Source organism: Mauremys mutica, chromosome 9 (genome assembly GCF_020497125.1).
Source record: "Mauremys mutica isolate MM-2020 ecotype Southern chromosome 9, ASM2049712v1, whole genome shotgun sequence".
NCBI classification, from domain to species: Eukaryota; Metazoa; Chordata; order Testudines; family Geoemydidae; genus Mauremys; species Mauremys mutica.
In genome coordinates, this window is record NC_059080.1 from 39,778,203 (window position 1) to 39,798,957 (window position 20,755).

The 20,755-nt window shown below is 47.5% G+C and overlaps 1 protein-coding gene across 1 annotated transcript in view; it reads left to right on the top strand.

The window, feature by feature from the left end:
- GABRQ (gamma-aminobutyric acid type A receptor subunit theta) overlaps window positions 1-9,593 on the top strand; it is a 101,887-nt gene extending 92,294 nt beyond the window's left edge. The window contains exons 7-10 of the mRNA XM_045030659.1: window positions 532-669; window positions 2,308-2,460; window positions 8,388-8,644; window positions 9,216-9,593. Of these exons, the coding sequence (XP_044886594.1) occupies window positions 532-669; window positions 2,308-2,460; window positions 8,388-8,644; window positions 9,216-9,593 (926 nt within the window). The remainder of the gene's footprint in view (window positions 1-531; window positions 670-2,307; window positions 2,461-8,387; window positions 8,645-9,215) is intronic.
- Window positions 9,594-20,755: the final 11,162 nt, after the last annotated feature.

Here is a 20,755-nt window from a genome sequence, read left to right on the forward strand (position 1 = left end):
GTTCACATTTTGACCTAGATGAAAATGTTGAGAGTCTGGAGGAGAAAGGCCCAAATGTTGTGGGTTTTTTTGTTAGTGCTGCTGTTCATTATCCACCATCCTGTTGCTCTTGTATTTTGTAAACAGGTAGGCACCATTTTCATGGGTCACACCAAAAAAAGCATCGTGTGATCTCCCCCTGCTGACATGCAGAAATAGTTCACCAAGGAAAAGCTGTGCATATTGTTTGTGAGAGAGGTTTCTGATGTACAAATCCCCGCTAAGCAAACCAAGGATTGTGGGGCCAGCTCCCACCTTCACCTTCCACTTCTTAGTCTTCAGAAGGAGTCTTGGTCATTTGTTTCTTTCTCCAGGTAGCTGTTCTACCAAGTTGGGCTAAGGAGCGAAGGTGCATCAAAAGGTGGGGAATGGTTGCTATGCCCTCATAAATGGACTCCATTTGGGACCCATGGGAAAAGTCTTCATGGAGATGGAGGTGCTGATTGCCAGGACTTGCTAACTCTGAGTGTACTGTGCTTCCTCACCCCACAGATGGCTACACAGTCGATGACATTGTGTTTTTCTGGCAAGGAAACAACTCAGCCGTCACGGGGATGGAGATGCTGGAGCTGCCCCAGTTCACCATCATCGAGCAGCGACTGGTCACCAGAGAAGTGGTCTTCACCACAGGTGGGGTTCTGTGCAAAGGAGTTTGGGAAACATATAAAGGATTCTCTTTGCAAAAGTCAATGGAGTTGATTCTCTAACTTAGATGTAGCAGCACTTGTCTAGGATGGTTGAGGGCCTGGATTCTAATCTTGCAGTGCCACTTTGGAAAATTGGTCTCTCTTCTATTCCTGCCAACCCTGCTTTTTCAGATCCCTACCCTCAGACAGCAAGAGGTGAATGGTGCCATTTTTTCCAGATACCCTCAAGATTGCCAGGCCAAAATGCTGACTTCCCTCAAACAGGGCTTCATTGGTAGGTTCCCACCTTTACCACTCTTTCCATGTGATTTCCAAGTGGCTCTTGAAGCTCCAATAATGAGAAATAATAAACCCCTTGCACACTTACTCTCAAAAACATTTCCTTAAAAACAAGTGTGCAACCTATGAATGAGAAGCAAATCTGCCTGTGTGTCATGGGGAAAGGAGCTGGTGAGATTGCACATCTGATTGTGCAGCTGGAAAATTTGTTGTGATTAGTGACAGACTTAATTTTATCTAGTGTGTGTGCACTGTCAAAAACAAACCACAAACATTGGCTCTTAAGACCTTCTAAATTACATGAGACCACTGCCAAGATCATCAATTGTTATTACAATATTGCCTAGAGGCTCCAACCAAGCTGGGTGCCCCATTGGCTTGGGCACTGGGCAATCACATAGTGAAAGACAATCTCTGCCTCCAAAAGCCTACAGTATGACAGACAAAAAGTGGGAGGGGAACAAAAGTACTGAGAGGTGGTGACTTGTCCAAGGAGATAAAGAGGCATGCTGAGAACAGACCCCAGGTTTCTGTTTTCCTAGTCTAGTGCCCTAACCATTAAACCAAACTGCCTGCCCAGTTAAGCTGGTTGCCAACCTTGAGGGTCCCTTTGTCATAATACGTTATCCCCTTCCTCGGCTGTTAAGATAGCAGTTGAGGCAGGGTGACCTCTTGAATTTTCAGCTTCATAGCAAAGAGGAGAGTTACAGAAGGGTGAGTTCTTACTGGAGTCCTCTACAGACTTGCACAGGTAAGCTGTTCGCATTTGCCCACACCTTTATGGTACCTGCACAGGGAAAATAAGATTTGCAATGGCACATGCATTTTATGGAAGAGCTTGCACATGAAACTGGAAGTTTTATCTGAGCAATGAGGCTGAACAGGAACCTCGTGGTTGGGACAGTGCCGAGTTTTCCCAGCAGCTGCCTAACGCACTGCCTTCCGCTGTTTAGGAGTAAATTTTCTTCTTGTTTTTGTGAGTGAGCACATGGAATCTAGCAGAAGAAATCCTCTGTCTTCTCCAACTGCAACTGCTTATGGGAGAATCTGTTCCCATTTAATGCTCAGAAAGCCTGGGCTCCTTACCACTCAAGGTGGTTAAAGATCCAAGGCAGTGGGCCCAATTGACCAGGCTCCAAAGAGGCTCTTCCTGAAGGTGATAAATCTATGTCATCAATGGAGAGGCAGACTAGCAGGATTACCTCCCCTGCCCCTCCCCAGCATTGCTTCTAAAGAGGGAGAGATATGAGTGATTCCCAGTTGATTTCCATTCCTGTTCCTGTCCCCTTATCACACCTGTAGCCCTGGCAAATGACAGCTCCTTTTGGTATCTGATTTACAGGCTCTTATCTCCGCTTATCCCTGAGTTTCCGGATCAAGAGGAACATCGGTTACTTCATCCTCCAGACTTACATGCCTTCCATCCTCATCACCATCCTGTCCTGGGTCTCCTTCTGGATCAATTATGATGCCTCTGCTGCCCGGGTGGCATTGGGTAGGTCCCTTTTCACTCTACACTCCATAAGGGCTTCCTTTCGAGAGGGTAGTGGGCTGGGATTGTTTGAAAAATATACGGAGAACAGAGTGATTAAAAGACTGATAGAAATCGCACAGCAAAATAAATACACATTGCACCTTTTATCTCCCAAGAGGGTCAAACTTGAAGATACCACAGCATATCTGGTGAGATGCAGTTCAAATATGCAGAGATCCAGGTATACAGACATCTGTGCAGTTATTGGAGTGATCAGCTGTGTGCGATGAAGTAATCAAACAGACATGCAAACAAATGCACAGGTGACACTGGAATCAATGCACTGTCTTGTATTTCCATGAGGCTCCACATTCAGGCATACAGGTGTTCTGCTTGGAAACATACTGAGGGTGAAGTGGCACCTTCAGCCACCCCTAGTCAGGGACAGTGCTTGGCTATGCTGCCCCAAGAGCAGAGGTTGTAGGTGTTTTGAAAATAGCGTCTCTGAATCATAGATAGGGCCAGCTACTCTCTCACTGCAGGGCAGAAGTAAACTCTGCCAGCCCTTTCCCTGGTGCACCTTACTTCTCCTGCCAGGCAGGCTCAGTTGTGCTGATCAGAACATTATGGACGATGGAGCCAAATCTTCATCCACTCCCCACCCTGGCATGCCCAGTCCCTGCCTGTCTGCTCAGTTGCAGCTGCTCCCCTTCTTTGTGTGGTTGCAGGGCCGCCCAGAGGATTCAGGGGGCCTGGGGCAAAGCAATTTCAGAGGCCCCTTCCATAAAAAAAAGTTTCAATACTATAGAATACTATATTCTCATGGGGGCCCCTGCCGAGGCAAATTGCCCCCCCCCCCCCACGGCAGCCCTGGGAAAAATAAACATTTAAAAACCTTCTGCATCTCAGCACAAACCCAGTTTTGAGAAAACTTCTTTTCAAGTCACCTTTACAAGGTATCACTGGTTCTCAGCATCAGCTAGTGCTAAAAGGCACTAAAGCTCGTTAAAAAGGGTTTGGACAAATATTTTCCATCAAAACTTTTTTTGGATCCAAAACTAGGGGTTTTTAAAAAGCAGAAAAAAATCACGGACAATGTCTGCTTTCCTTCAAAATTTGTTGTGGTTTTTTTAATTGAAAAGCTGAAATTCGTCTGCCAAAACCTGAATATGGTTTGGGGTTTCAGAAGTGTGTGGCCAAATATTTGCTGCTTGCTGTGTTTGTTTAAAGAAACAATAAAAAAAATCTGCTTAAAAGAAATCCAAAACTTTTGAACCACCTCACCTTGTGACCAAATGCCTGAGCCCATCCAGTCAGAGATTTTTCCAGGTTTCTGATACTCTGCTGGCTTCCTTGACTCATATAGAATCATAGAATCATAGAATCTCAGGGTTGGAAGGGACCTCAGGAGGTCATCTAGTCCAACCCCCTGCTCAAAGCAGGACCAAACCCAACTAAATCATCCCAGCCAGGGCTTTGTCAAGCCTGACCTTAAAAACCTCTAAGGAAGGAGATTCCACTACCTCCCTAGGTAACCCATTCCAGTTCTTCACCACCCTACTAGTGAAAAAGTTTTTCCTAATATCCAACCTAAACCTCCCCCTCTGCAACTTGAGACCATTACTCCTTGTTCTGTCATCTTCTACCACTGAGAACAGTCTAGATCCATCCTCTTTGGAACCCCCTTTCAGGTAGTTGAAAGCAGCTATCAAATCCCCCCTCATTCTTCTCTTCTGCAGACTAAAAAATCCCAGTTCCCTCAGCCTCTCCCCATAAGTCATGTGCTCCAGCCCCCTAATCATTTTTGTTGCCCTCCGCTGGACTCTCTCCAATTTATCCACATCCTTCTTGTAGTGTGGGGCCCAAAACTGGACACAGTACTCCAAATGAGGCCTCACCAGTGCTGAGTAGAGGGGAATGATCACATCCCTCGATCTGCTGGAAATGCCCCTACTTATACAACCCAAAATGCCATTAGCCTTCTTGGCAACAAGGACACACTGTTGACTCATATTCAGCTTTTCGTCCACCGTAACCCCTAGGTCCTTTTCTGCAGAACTGCTGCCCAGCCATTCGGTCCCTAGTCTGTAACAGTGCATGGGATTCTTCCGTCCTAAGTGCAGGACTCTGCACTTGTCCTTGTTGAACCTCATCATATTTCTTTTGGCCCAATCCTCTAATTTGTCTCCATAACTTTGGGTTCATTTAGCTTAGAACATAAGAACATAAGAATGGCCATACTGGGTCAGACCAAAGGTCCATCCAGCCCAGTATCCTGTCTACCGACAGTAGCCAATGCCAAGTGCCCCAGAGAGAGTGAACCTAACAGGTAATGATCAAGTGATCTCTCTCCTGCCATCCATCTCCACCCTCTGACAGACAGAGGCTAGGAACACCATTCCTTACCCATCCTGGCTAATAGCCATTAAAGGACTTAACCTCCATGAATGTATCTGTTTCCTAGAGACTGGCTCCACGGGGTCCCTCACAAACTGGAGACGGTTACTGTGGGTTTGTCTTTAGTATAGCTTATGTACATACTCCACGAACTGAGCATTTGAGCTTGTTCCAGAATCTGAAATGAGCCTATGTTGTGAAAACTGAAATGCTCAAAATAGCACATGCATGTGAATGGACACAGGGTGCTAAAATTAAATTAACCCAGGGGTTCTCAAACTGGGGGTCGGGACCCCTCAGGCAGTCACAAGTTTATTACTGAGGGTCACAAGCTGTCAGCCTCTACCTCAAACCCCGTTTTGCCTCCAGCATTTATAATAGTGTTAAATATATTTAAAAAGTGTTTTTAATTTATAAGGGGGTCACACTCAGAGGTGTGTGTGTCTCTGTCGATTGACTGGGAGGCAGAGAAAACAGTTAGATTAGGTGGATAGATAGGCACTGGGGGTGGATGGATGGATGGATGGACGGACAGACAGATGATGAATGAATGACTATGGGCACAGGGAGTATTACAAATTTCCATGGTACTTTACAAACTCTTTACAAAGACACGTTTCCTGCCTTGAAGAGCTCACACTCTTAAGTAAATACAAGACAAATCCAGGAGAATAAATTTAGGCCCTCAGTTTAGGAAAGCACTTAAGGACAGGCTGAAGAGCTGTCCCGAATCGGGATGTGTTCCTGAATCAGAGCCTGGGTGAAGGAACCTTAATCAGGAGACAAGAGGTGGGGTTTATTGAAGATGTGGGTTTGGAAGAAGGAGTTGAAGGAGGAGAGGGTGATTGGAATACCAGAACAGGCATGTGCAGCCTGATAGAAGGTTCAACGGAGGGAAGGATACAGAAGAGACAGTAAGGTGAGGGAACTGAGATCAGTGTAGGGAGTAAGAGGAGGGCTAGAGGCTTAGCAGAACTGAAATGTAGGCTTGTTGAGAATAAAGTGCTTGAATTTGCTACAGTAGAAGACAAGGAGCCAACAGGGAGATTCAAAAGAGGGATGGTGCGGACAGAGCAATGGGAGAGGAAGATGACTTCAGACAGACTTTGAGGTGGACTTCGTAGACCAGAAGGAAGAAGGTTGCCATAATAAAGGCAAGAGGTAACCAGTGCACAGACAGGAGTTTTAGCAGCAAGGAAAGGGTGGATGTGGGGGTTATACAGGGTAAAGTGAGAGACCAGATATTGGGGGAGAAGGAGAGAAAAGTGTTCAGGGTGACTGTGTCGGTGAGAGGAAGGACAATGGAGTGGCGTTAGAGAAAGAATTCACTTATAGAAATATTGAGGTTGGGGTGGCAGCTGGATACCCAGGAGGAAACATCAGAGAGGGGGTAAAGATCTGAGATTAGAGAGAGGGGCAGAGATCAGGGATATTGTGACGTTCCCCTCTGGTGTTATCTGGACCAGTGATCTGCTAGGTCACTTCAATCCTTGACTCTGGGAGCCAGCCTTACCCTGCTCTGCTGTGAGAACCCCCACTCCTGGACTGTTCACGCACAGCCTCTGGCATGTAAGCTACTCCTTGGATTGTGCAACACTAGCCAATGAATGACACTAGCCAATACCTCTGGTCCCAGACACAACCCTAGTAACCTCCATCTTGCAATGTCCAGTTATACCTGCTGGAGGCTGCAAGCTTATATGAGTTCGTCAGTTTAACAAAGAAGTTGATATGCACCAGGCTTGTTATCCCAAGGGGAGACTCTGACACACTTCAAACCAAGCACACTGCTTCAGGTAGAATAAACAAACAGATTTATTAACTATAAAGATAGATTTTAAGTGATTATAAGTCAAAGCATAACAAGTCAGATTTGGTCAAATGAAATAAAAGCAAAACGCATTCTAAGCTGATCTTAACACTTTTAATACCCTTACAAACTTAGATGCTTCCCATCACAGGCTGGCTGGTTGCCCTTCAGCCAAGCTCTCCCCTTTGATCAGTGCTTCAGTCGCTTGGTGGTGGTGGTGTCTGTAGATGTAGGTGGAAGAGAGAGAAAAAGCATGGCAAAATGTCTCTCCCTTTTATCGTGTCCTTTCTTCCCTCTTGGCTTTACCCCCCTCCCCCCATTCAGAGTCAGGTGAGCATTACCTCATCGCAGTTCCAGACTGACCAAAGGAAGGGGAGTGACTCTCTCGAGAGTCTAACAGATTATTTTGTTGCTGCCTAGGCCAGTGTCCTTTGTTCCTGTGAGGATGGGCTGTGTTTGTCCCATACCTGCCCTGATGAGGTGTGAACTGCCTCTCTGTTCTTGGAGAGTTTTTGCCTGGGCTTGCTTTAAGCCTTGAGGATACATTTTCAGCCTCATAACTATATACATGAAATTATACCCTATAACATTACTATAACATTACTGTAACATCACTGTAACAACCATGCTTAGTGCATCATGAGCCCTCCGGAATCACCCAACATGACAAACTTTGCATTGGATTCCACACAATCATTTTATAAAGATGAACATGAGGGTGTAGGGTGTTCCCCAAGGTACATAGCATCACAGATAGAGAGAGGGGCTTGGGACTGAGAGCCACTGTTGTAGAAATTGTAGTTGAAACCACAGGCACAGTTAAAGTCACAGAGAAAAGGAGAATGAGAGAGCAAAGGACAGGATCTGGGGATTGCCAGCAGCCAGTAGAGGAGGTTGAGGATCATTAGAAGAGACACTGACAGGGTGATCAACAAGGTACATGGAGAGCTGAGCTGTGAAAGCTAAGGGGGCCAGAGTGCTTCCCTGCCTCAAAGGCAGCAGAGTGGTCAACGAGAGCCTTTTAGCTGTGAGAAGGCTGTCAGCGACCTTGTGCAAGGCAGTGCCGAGAGACTGGAGCATGGGAAAGACAGAGTGGCAGGGGCCGTGAGAATGAACAAGACACTTCAGGATTCCGGGGACAGAGTGGGTGAGGAAGACAAGGTCCGAGGGACACGAGTGGGCTGGAAAGGGAGGGAAATGAGCTGGGGAGAGAGTGAGTGGGAAAGGAAAGAGAGGGAATTAGCAAGTCAGGCAGAGAGGAAGGAATGGAGTCAGGTGGAAGAAGGACAGAGATGAGAAGGGAGACCTTGGAGTCAGAGAAGAGAGGGAGAGGGAGGAGAAGAGAGCAGAGCTGGGTATTCTCTACCATCCTGAGTGGAGGAGGAAGGGGACAAAGGTGGAGCAGAGCCAGAGGGGGTTTATATAGATCATCTTGCTAAAGCACAGTTGATACCCTCCTCTCTCACTACGCCTCCTGGCTCTTCCCTACCGTGACTCCTGTTGGGAGGTGGGGATCAGAACAGCTGTAGTCTATCTCTCAGCCATCCTGCTTATCCCTCTCTGCAGCCACACCTGCTGGGAGAGAATGGGGCTGGGAGTGTCTGAGAGCCCTGGTCTCCTCTCACTCCCTACACTGATCTATCCCCTTCCCTGCATTGCTCAGATGGAGGAGAGAGTGAGCGAGTGCCGTGCTCTGGCACCATCCCGTCTCGGTAACGGAGCACGCACACTGTTGTTGCAGGGGTCACCACGGTGCTCACGATGACCACCATCAACACCCACCTGCGGGAGACCCTCCCAAAGATCCCATACGTCAAGGCCATCGACGTCTATCTCATGGGCTGCTTCGTCTTCGTGTTCCTGGCGCTCCTGGAATATGCCTTTGTCAATTACATTTTCTTTGGGCGGGGCCCTCGCCAGCAGAAGAAGCAGAGTGAGCGGCTCAGCAAGGCAAACAATGAGCGCCAACGATATGAGGAGAAGAGGATGAGGGAGCAGGTTTGTCCCCTTCCTACCTTCTAGCAGGAGAATTCAGATTCTTCACCTTTGTTCGGTCCAGGAGCACCCGGGAGGGGCTGTTCTCCCCTTTGTGACAGTCCTCATGTTCACTATACACTAGGCTAAAGCGTACACCCTCCGCAAACGGATGCCCACAAGGACCAAACACTCCTGAGGTTAGAGTGCTCATTCAGTCCTCACCCTTCACCCTGCCCCATTAGGTCCATCCTCTTCTGAGAAGACGAGGATGCGATACAGGTGTATTCAACACTAACAGAGTGGGACTTTGTCCCCCTCTTGTGGTGGAATCACTTACAGTGCTATAAGAGTCAGCCCCTGCCTTTAAGATGGTGGAGTGTGTTCTTCAGCTACAGCAGTAGCATCCTTGCTTTTAGATCAGAAGGCCAATGCTCAGTCTCTGTAGATGACCTAACCCAGGGCATTGTTGTTACCCAGACAATAGTCCAAAACCATCTCTGAGGCTAGTGAAAAGATGCAAAAGTTAAATCTGGCCCCAAGTGTGTTCTGCTCAGACTATCACTGCCATCTTTCTCTCTCTTCCCTGTTCCAGGTTGACCCTTATGGCAACATCCTCCTCAGCACCCTGGAGATGAACAACGAGCTGCTGGCCACGGACATGATGAGCAGCGTTGGCGACTCTCGAAACTCTGTCCTGTCCTTCGAAGGCTCAGGAATCCAATTCCGTAAGCAGCTGGCCTCTCGGGATGGCTTTGGCCACCACCCCACCTTAGACCGCCATGTCCCACTGACCCACCACGCTGCTGTCCGCAACCGTGCCAACTGCCGCCTCCGCCGGCGGTCCTCTAAGCTGAAGCTCAAAATCCCAGACCTGGCAGACGTCAGCACCATTGACAAGTGGTCACGGATCATTTTTCCAATCACCTTTGGATTCTTCAACCTCATTTACTGGTTGTACTATGTAAATTGATGCCTGCGGCCTCCAGGAGCGATAGGCACAGACACTCAGACAATGACAACACAGGAGCGCTGTGGTCTTTTGGGTTTGGGTTTACTCTTTTCTCTTATTATCATTTTCTCCTTTGTTTGGTAGGTTTATTCTAAGCTTACTTTCTCTTTTCAGCACATTAGAAACACGGAGCATGGGGATGTGGGGCAGGGGGGTTGGAGATGGGTCTCAGGTTTCAGGAGGGTTGGCCTCGTCTTGATTTCGGTTTTGTGCCGAAGAACTTCACCATTGTAAAAAAAAAAAAATCAACAACCCCAAAATCAAAAACACAGAAAAGTTTTTTAAAAAAAGAAGAAGAAAAGTTTTAATGAAACTGAGTCGAAAACAGGGATGGAGGAATAAGCTATCTTTGAATGTGCTCACTGATGCGCTGCCCACACCTCCATTTTACCACTGAAGTCTCATCTCTTTGTTCTTCTTGATATTATTATTTTTTAATCTTTCACTCATTTTCACTCTTAGCCCCTTCTCATTTATTCCCACCTGGAGTCACTGAGATCGGGGAGTTCCATTCTCACACTGCATGGTCTTTCTTTTCTTTCTCTCTCTGTCTCTTGCTTACAGGTGTAAAAGAATCTTTTAAACAAACAAAAAGAATATTTATTTTGGAACAGCTGGGGGAGGGCATTGGGAATTACTTGGGGAGGGGAGATGGAGGGAGGCGGGGCGGGGCGGGAGGGTGCATATCAAAAACAAAGGCACATTTGCAAGTTGCCTTTTTCCACCTTCAGGAGTTTGCAAGCTGTTTTTCCAGTGTGAGCATGTGAGCGTGTGTGCGTGTGTGCGCGCGTGCATGTTTTCTGGGGTGGGGAGGGAAGGGTTTGTAATTTTTTTTGTAGAAGGAGGACACAGGTCACATTTAACCAGTGGTGTTTCCAGGGGAATAGCAGGGTTTTGCGTGCATATTACAACTGCAGGAAATGTTGGGGAGGGGGTCCCAGCCTGTCACACAGTGAGGTACACAAATATTAAGGCGAGGGGGTCCAAGATTGGCCAGGATACTTGTGCCATTGTCCGGAGTTGGCATTTGATCTCTTGTTGACTAAGCTTGAGTCAGCCCAGTAATGGGAGGGACAGAGATCAGTGTTCCTAATATTTCCCACCCTCCATCCTGGCATGCTGAGTTTTGGGAGAGAATCAGTCATAGGAGTCAAAAACCAAACCCTATTCCTCCTCCACCTGCTCTCTGTGTACAACTTTCTGGACTCCAAGCCACTAGATGACTTCAGACCACTCCAGTGTGGTTTTTGTCTTTCTAGACTTCTGGGTGGAGAAACCTGTGAGTAGCATTTGGGCCCTTTCATACAAGCATTAGAAGCAAGGGGCGGGCTGAGGCCCTCTGACACATACTTCTTAAGCCAGGCCTTGTTGCAGATCAATTAATGCAGCTAGAGTATAGAAGGGAACACACCACTTCACCTCTTGCAGAAAGTGTATTAACTATATGTCAGAGTTCCACTGAGCTAGGGAAACATCATTCTGCAAGGCTATGGTCTCCAAAGGCTGGGTAGGCAGGAGGTTGAAATGGAAACACTGATCGCTTTGGTGCTTGTGGAAGCCCTAAGTTCTTGGTGGCCTCCAACCATTAGCACTTGTTAATGGTACACAAAAGTAACTTGTCCTGGGACGTTAGAGCCAACATTCTCCAAAGCAGCCAGTGATTTCAGGTTCCTCCATTGTTGGCCTGCAAAATCGCAGGTCATTTTGAAAAAAGTTGGCCTAGAATATACCCGTACAATTGCACGCCAATAAAAGCCATGAAAAAAATTAATTCACAAGTGCAAAACTTTAACCCAAGGATCATTCTCCATTATGCCTTCCATACATGGAGCAGTCATGGAGAACCTTGCTTGTATACATTCAAGGTTATACATGCAATAGGCACACATTGCTGTTAGTGCAAATGTCCCTTTTATTGCTCTCTAGCATTCTCTTCCTTTCTCCCCCTCCATCCTTGGTTCCCATTGGCTAAGAAAGCTCAGAGCTTCTGACACCAGTGGATGCTCCATATCCCCAGTGACACATGCACTTATTGTATATTGATTTATTCACTAATTTGTGTCTGTACAGTGCTTTGAAAATGTAAAGCATGATAGACTGGATCTGGCATTGCTGAAGGCAAGGAGACATGTGTGGGTGCAGGATCTGGTCCTATATGAGTAATAAGTATTGTTATTTTCATATGAGCAATGTGTCCTATACATTTTCTACTAATAGGATCCTAGACACACCCTCTCAGCTGTCACCTATGTTTCTCTCTTGCACTAATACACTTGCACATGCACACATATCCTGCCTCCGCAATTCTTAAATCGTGCTTATGTTTCTGACTATGCTGCAAAACAAGATTCATGTTTTATTCATATCAGAGGACAATGCTGTAGTAAGCGGGTTTCCCCAATGCTGTTGCACTTGTGGTGCAGATGGGATTTTAGTGTAACCACTTTCCCATATGGCAGGGCATGAGAGAAAGGCCTGGGGTTGGAGTGCAGCATGAGCATAGCATTAGAACTGCACTGGTGAACCATGTCCATATGGTATAGTGCGGGGTCACACTAATGTGGCAGGCAAGAAAGGAAATTGCACTTTATACTAAGTTTCCATTTATTAATGGTTTAAAAAAGGTTACAAACATTTAGTAGAAGTATAGCATGTTCCAGACATGAGTGGCATGTGTTATAGAAAGTTATAAGCACATCAGAAGATGTTATTAGTGGTTATAAGCCATGGTTATATGCTACCTATTGACATGCTGGATTTTCATAAGTGTCAATGACAATTAATTGGCCATTTATTAAAACAGCCAATTACTGTTTATTAATTCCATGTAAATGGATCCTTACTATGAAGTGTGGCCAAAAGAAATAAAAGGAGCTACAGCACAGGATGCCTTCAAATGGTAGATAAGGAACAAAGGCAAAGAGCCAAGTTATAGAGGAGATGATGCTGTGGAATATTGTTCAGGAGCTACAGTCATTAGCTTTGCAGGGATGGGAAAAGCCTGGCTAATCCTTATTGGCTGGGAGAGCCCAGGCCTCAGGGACTAAATGTTTTGAGTTTCAGCCAATACTGATGATGGCAGTGATAGAGACACCTGGCTACACGTGGAGGATGGAACTATCATCAAGGTTATTTGCCATCTGAGCACCTGGGCCTCTACCAGCCACTGGCTGAATCCGGGCTCCATAATTACTCTCCAGGGCCTTTTGCAGCTGGAAAGTGAATGCAAAGTCCCGTACTTTCTGTTTAAGGCTTCAATCAGGGATTGAGCCCAGAGTGCCATCATTCCATTCAGAGGCTCCAGCAGTCAGGGATTAAGCCATGGTCCACTAGTGATGCAGCCATCTGAGAGTTTGATTCAGCCTCCTTTGTTATTGTCTGGGTTCTCTGTCAGCTGGGTTCTTTTTCTTATCAGGAGTTGCCCTACTTTCTGTCTTTGAATGTTTCTGACCTGTCATTACTAGGTCAGGTTTGCTTGATAGAATCAGTCTTAGTGTTTCCAGACATCCTGATTCCTCGGTTCTACACTATAATCTTGCCAGAGTGTGTGCGCTCAGGACTTTTCACACCATCCAGGGACAGCCTCCTAATTTCTGGTGACAAGATAGACTGCTAGGGAACAAAAGAGCCCTGTAAATCAACTGATTAATAGAGCTCTCTCTTGTTTTATTGTATGGGGGAGAGGGGATAAATGCAGGAAGACCCTCAAAACACCTCCCTCCAGGGCAAAATCTGTACTCTTTCCACTCCACAGCTGTCTAGCAAAGGAGATGAATCACGGTGTTACTATAGGGGACCAGTGGTTCCAGAAAGATCTTTTGAAGGAGGCGGCAGAAAGGGGAGAGAACCTTAAATATGCTAACAGTGCTCTTATGATGCACAGGTTTGACGCTTCCGTAAGAGTGCAGGAAACGGGCGACATGCCTATAGAAAAGTAACTGCAAGGCAAGTTCCACTGGAGGTCTGAGGGGAAAGCAACACTCACTTTTCATAGCAGCTGTCCCAATCCTGCCTCCGCTGTCTTCAGATCAGCAGACAAATCTTGCTGCTTATACAAGTTTCAACAGCTGCTGTTTCTTCAGCGGCTCATAACTCATTTCCCCCATCTCTCTTTTTGCTATACTTTTCCCAAAAAGACAGCGAGTGTTTCCCCTCTGTAGTGCTTGCTTCCAGTGCTGTTGGCTCTTATGGCATTTCACACTGGCATAGATCCCATGTCACAGTTTCAGGGTGACTGCACCTGTAGTTCCCTCCTTGGTGCACCAAGGGCACCCACTTTAGGCTTCAGGTTCCCAGTCCTCATCTCTTCTGGGCAGTCTCACTCCCTTCTGACTGGGGGTTTTAAGGCTGCATAGCTCCTTAATTTACACAGTGATATTCCCAGTAAACCAGACTATCTGCCAGCAACTGCATTTTGCCTTCTCTCTGAGGGCTATGTGCAGGACATGGCTCACAGGCATGAGTTACCACCCCGCTCATTTTAAGCAAGCACATTTATTCTTATGGTGAAAGCATTACAGAGAAAACACATTAGAAACAATAAAAGAACCTGCACACATGCTAAAAATCTTCCCAGAGGTCACCCAAACTCTGACCTAGGGCTCTGGTGGATCTTCATCCTTCAGAACCCTCAACTGGGTTTTCTGCATGGTTACAAGTTCATCTGTCTTAGATCCACAACAAAAGCCCTGAGTCAGTTTAAACACAGGCTATTTATTCAAAAGTCCTTTCTTTGTCCGTTGGCCTCTGGAGCGTCCAGTCTGAACTAGTAGATGTGAGCCTCCCCCATAGGTACCTCTCTGGGTCAGGGGTTCAGCCTGGCTGATTTGCCTTAATATCACCACCCACTCTTTTTAGTTCCTGGAGGAGATGTGGTAGCCCTCCCCCACTGAGTAGAACACAACCATACATAAACCTTTCATTTAAAACAGTGGAACCCAAAGATACTGCTTGGGTTAGACCATCCATTTAGTTTTTGTGAAGCTAGGGCAGTGGGAAAGAAAGGAATGGACCTTACTCCTCTTTATCAAAGCTTCTGGTTTTACCTCCGATGTTGCCTCTTTGCTTCAGTGGTGAAGGCGATCCAGGCCCCTGTATGTGGGGTTTAATCTCATATCGGGACAGGATTACTGTCTGCTGCATTAATTACCTGGTAGTGATTTCCTTCACATCCAGGAGAGAAGCCCCATGTTGCATGTGGTCATCAAAAGGCGGGGAGGGGGGAGGAGAGGGGGGAGACAAGTGCTTGTTCTTTCCCAGAAAGTCCAAGAAGGGAGAAGAGGAGGAGGAAAAGGAAGAGAAATAGAATTGGAAATTCTCTCAGGATAAACATGGCCAATTTACCCCAATTGTTTCATTTTCTGACACTGTTGTAGGGCTGTCACTCAGGGACCTTTAGGAACTGGGACCTTGGGACTATATCCTACCTGTCCCCTACCCATCCCTTTCCTTCAACCTAGACACATAAGAATTGAGTGTTGGGACACAGAGAGGAAAAATGAGAGTCCATGTAGCAAGCCCCTGCTATTCCATGGGAGACCGAAGCCTTGGTTACTAAGAGAACAAGAAAATATATGCCTTTGTATTCATGTTTTCAACCATAAACCTGCCCATAGTGTATATAGGATAAGTTCACAGTGCATGAAACAAACAGGACTGTAGTGGCATCCAGCTTTCTTGCTAACGCATGCACATCTGACACCGCACCAGCAGCTTATGTCTTGCAAATAAGTGGGGAACCTGCCAAAGCTTGGCATGTCCTCTACCAAGCGACAGCGCCATATGCCTCCCAGAAACAGAACCATCTGGGTCACTGATCAAGCTGGTCTATTCGGCTAGGTTTCTTCCAGAGACCTTGAGGTTTGGGAGTGGGGAGAAGAGAGATTTTGCCTCTTATAGTCATTATCAGGCAAAACAGTAGAAACCGCTGGAGCTGCAGGCCAAGGGTCACTGGTCAGAGGGAAGGCGGCTGCTGAAAAGTTAGTGGTGAGCTGGAGATGGTTATGGCATGAGGAAGATGAGCATTTCCAATGGGTTTGAAGGGGATGGGGGCACTGGACACTGAAGACCTCTGTTGATCCAAACAGACTGGGTACAGCTGCAGGCAGCCATAAATGAACCTGGCCTTGTGACTCTTAACCCTAATCTGCAGGGACCACAGTCTCTGGAAGACAGTGGGGTCAGGAGACAGGGGAGGGAATGGACTAAGGCTATCTCTGCATTAGAGCTGGGAGGTGTGATTCTCAGCTCATGTACACATGTGCACACTAGCTGGGTAGCCAGGGTGGCATGGATGGCAGCTTGGGTTAGCTGCCTGAGTGCATACCCATTCAGATCCCCTGGGGGAGGATTTGGGCAGCTATCCTCAGCCGCTGCCCCTGCTACCCCAGCCGCACGGCTACTTTTAGCATGTTAGCTGGAGCACTGCTAACATGGGTATGTCTGTGTGAGCTGGGAATCACACTTCCCAGCTCAAATGTAGACAGAGCCTCAGAAGTGCTCTGGCCCCTGTGCTAGCTCAGTTCCTTTAGACTGGAACAATCATTTGCATCCTGACAATTTGCAGGAGCTGGGTTTGGATAAGTGACTGAAGGGCAGGTCACCCAAAGCCAAGATCAAAGGCTGAGCTCAACCCTATTTCCAAATGTCAAAGCCAACCATATGAGTTGCCAAATGCTTCTGTGAAGATGAGGGTGGGGGCTACCAGGGGGTGGGAGCATTTAGGAGTCTGGAAAGATGGGGTGTGGGCGGAGGGAGAGAATTCCAGCAGATGCGTTGAAAACAGGTCCTATTGCAGATACCGTGTGGGTGGGGAGGGGTGGGGAGAAAGGGTTGTACATAGTGGGTTTTTTTAAAAAAAATGTTTGATTTATAATGTCTTGTTGTAAACCAAATAAAAGTGGTTCCATGCATTCAGAAGAGAAGTGAAACAGTTGAAAGGTGACAAATGTGATAAATGTTCTATGGCTCAGCCTTCTGACACCCCTTCCCAAAGCCTTTCCAAGGGCGGGAGCTGGGTGTAACACAGCTGCCTGTGGTGATGAGCTCAGTGGCTGGCACCGGCTGATTCCTCTGAGCCAGAGTAAATTAGAAGTGGGAGGAAGAGAAGTGAGATGATGGTGCATGGGTGACATTTCAAAGCAGGGTTCCACCATCATTGATTCCACTGGCGGAAACTCTTCCTTACCATATCTTAGGGTGTAGGGTTGAGGGTCAAGGACCATCATAAGGGAGGAGCCACCTGCAAAAACCTTGAGCAATGATTCAGATGATATGATGGCAGTGAGCCCTCTCTGAAGGGAAGCTGCTGCTGCTGCTGAGCTCTTTCTCATAGTGTTTTGAGGATGCAGGAGGTGATGTGGTCTAGGAGATGCCCAGGCACTCAGAAGAATTATTGAGAAAACCTTCCAGTTGAAAAGACATTTTAAGACCCTCTCTAATTTAATTCACCTTCATCTGTAGGTTGGTTTCTTGTGGGGGTGGGGATGGGGGAAAGAGCAGGTACCTAACACTAGAGTTAGTTCCCTCTTTTAGTGGCTGTTGGCATTGCTGAACTGCTCGTAAAACCTCATGCAAAGCTGCATCCTTGGTTTTCTGGGGCTGTCTAGGTCAGTAGTGTGGGCAGAGGGGTTCAAGTGCAGGGAACTGTCAGCATTCAGACTGATAGGGACCTAAGTCCTGTGCTGGCTTCTATCCTGGCTCAGCGCTGTTGGAGCGGAGATGATGGGCCGTGGACTAGGGTGGTGAAAGAAGGCGTAAGAACCTCGGTATTCTTCTGCATCAAGTGGGAGGAGAATGGTCAATGTAGGGATAAATGCGACCACCCGTCACATCTTTCTTTGTGTGGGGGAGATTTGGTGGGTGAAACTACGAAGTCCTAGCATTGCTAAGACATTGATTGTCTATCTCGTCTTTAAATTGCTTTAGGTTAGTAGTGGGCAGTCGAACTGGCAGAGAACCTGTGGAAAGATGGGCTCAACAGGTGGCCAATGGATGCTGTATTATGTGTGCATGAAAAATTTGCAAGGGGGGTGGGATTTTGATCCTAGACTCTTAGGAATGGTCATTCTTAAACAGCAAAATCTCGCTCCACTGCAGTGACAATGGCGTCTACTCAGCCTAGGGTGTACCCATATTTGCCCATGTCACACAGCCCTCAAACTATATGGAACCGGTGTCAGACTCTGCTCATGAGAGGCCCAAAATTTAATAGCAGGGAGGAAAGGATGGTCTGTTACAGGTCATTTGCAAAACTGAACGAGGAGGAGTTGTTCTGACTAGCAGGGAGGCTTAAGAGAAGTTCACATCCACTCATCTACAGAGGCTGCTGCCTGTCCCACATCAGAAGCTGCTGGTAGCATTTTCACAAGCACCTAGGTGATTTAGGAGCACACATTCTATTGAAATTCAACAAGACTTTGCACCTGCATTGTCGTGGTTAGTATTAACAATTTGTATTGTGATAGAACCTACACGCCCCGGTCCTGGACTAGGGCTTCATTATGTTAGGTGCTGTAACCATCCCAGACCAAAAAGACAGGCTGTGTCCCAAAGATATTACAGTCTAAAGCAGCTAGGTACTTTTGAAAGTCCCAACACAAGTGTGCCACATTTGCATACTTCCCCCTCCCACTCTTGTAGCAGGAGAGTGATTGGCTGCCTGCCCTTTGGAAGATATGGGCAAGCTGGTTGCATAACCTGCATATGCCTTGTGTAGAAGGTGCTTCTCCAGTGATATTGATATTTCAAAGCCTGCACTGGGGAGGAGATGGATTTTATACGGGGCAAGCCACAGTCCTGGAAAGTGTTATTGAAAAAGTTCCTGACAGTGTGATGTTGCCCTCTGACTATCACTGTGCAACCAGGAGGGCAATTGTTTCTGCCCCCCAATATCGATATATGTTATGGGTGTTCTCTTCACAATACCCTTATTGCCCTCATTTTGCTGCCGCTTCAGCATTTACCCTCTACTAGGGCTCCTCTCTCTTAGCTATGCCATTCCAGCCAGCCAGCCGGATGATGTGTGGAAGCCCAAGGGTTAAATACTATACTCGTTCACATTCTCTTTCCAGGCTCTGTTTGGTGGCCCTGCACCAGGTCTGCTGACTCCTCCATCAGATTGGTTGTTGCACTCAGGTGTGTTTTGCTAGCATTGGCTGTGGTTAGGCAGAGAGCGACCCAAGAGCTGGCTCTCATTCTGGGCTCTTGGGAGACTGAAAGGGTGTGAGAAGCAGAGTAAACATAGCTTGTGCTTGGCACTGGTGATGCGGCGCTATTAAAAAAGGAGAAAAGAAAACATGGCTTCACTTGCTAACGTGCAGATATTGCCTGGGCATTTGAGAGTGGGACTCATCCATTCTCAGGGGTTTGCTAGATGAATTCACTAACTCCTCCTTCCATTAGAAGAGATGTTCCTCTCTTTGCTCTCTAGGGTCTTATCTGTCCCACACTGGGAAGGGCTGGCTCTGTCCTTCTCACATCCAGATATGGTCCTCTTTATTTCACTGCTGCCACAATCCATTCCCACCTTGCAAGGCCCTGTCAGCATGCCCCATGTTGCAATTCCCTAGGCGTGAATGGCCCGTTGGAGTGTTGTGGATTTTGTCAAGTGTCTATTTGCCATCCTTGTCCTCCTCTTGCTGTCAGCAGAGCTGTGAAGTCTTGCATGTGCAGAGCTGAGTGTTGCTGAGAGAATGGCTGTTCCTAAGGAGGGTAAAATCTCCAGTGCTAGCACGCTGAGGGCGGGGTGCAAATGGAAAGCCCCTTGCTGTAACAATGACCAGCCCTAGTGACATGTTAACTTCTGACTGCCTCACTGAGAGCCTCACACCGTATCATGACATGTCACACAGGAGCTGCGTGGCTGTCGTAATGAGATACACCTGGTCAAGAGCTGAGGCTCTGACATAGTTGTCAACATTTAGAGCATTTTTCCTGGGACAATAGTCTGGAAGAGCTGGAGCTCTGGAGAGCCTGGGGTCACCCACCACGGGACACTTGTATGGATCCTAGTTATTTTTTACAGGAATATCTTCCTCATCAGGCCGTGAAAATAGACAGAATCTCCTAAGCCAGCAGGGATGCCCTGAATACAGGGGTTGAAGTAAGAGGTAGGGGTACAGTCTAGCTGCCCCTCTTCTGCCAGAAGAAGAGGGACCTCTCCCCTTTTTTCTTTCAACCTACTTCAACTCCTGCCGGCTGTTACATCTAACAACATTGCATCAGCACATAATGATATATCATCACCTCAGCACGATGCTACCAAGCCACAGGCAGCGCCACTGCCAGCGTAGCAGGAGTAGGTGGAAAACCAGCAGAGGGAGAGGCCCTGGGCTTCAGATTTTGGATGCGTCTAAGGGTGAAACTCAGTTTTGCCATTGACTTCAATGGGGTTGGGATTTCATCCTGAGTCCTACTCTGAACCAAGAGTCTCACAGCAGGTCCTGGGACCTTCTGCAGCACAGTCAGCCCTTGCCTAAGCAAGCCTGGCTTCTCCCTGCCTGTCCCTGTTGTACTGGGGCAAGCCCTAATGGCAAACCAGCCCTGTTGGGTGTGTTGGGGAATGTCCATGACACTGCTCCCTCCTGCTAGCATCCTCATGGAGAAGATCGCAGGCTTAGACCCTATCCCAATAACTCCATGAGTCACTTCTTCTCCCTCTTCCCCCTGCCTCCCCTCAGTGCCTGCCTGGGACCTTTCTTCCACCCTCCCCGCCTTTCACCACACCTTCTCCCTCTCCCACCCTGGGGTGTCTCTGCTTTTTTCTGCCCCACAGGATCCTCCCAATGCTACCCCCACTCTGTGGCGTTTCCCCTTCCTTCCCTTCCCCCCATTTCCCTAGGTGCCTCCTTATACTCTCTCTCTCTCCCTCCTCAGCCCTTCTGGGGAAAGCTGCCACCATTAGTGATGGTGAGGAGTGGTGGGGATGAGGGACAATGAGGTGGCTGGTGTGATGGTGGTTGTCTCCTCTTCCTCCCAGCTCACCCTGTCTTCCCTACCCCCTCAGTCTGATCTCTGCCCCATGATGCAGCAGGAAAGCACTCAGCATGAGGAGCTTATGGGGGAGCCTAGAAGCAGTAAGCACTGCACCCTGCAAGGTGCAGAGCACTCAGTCTCTGATCTGG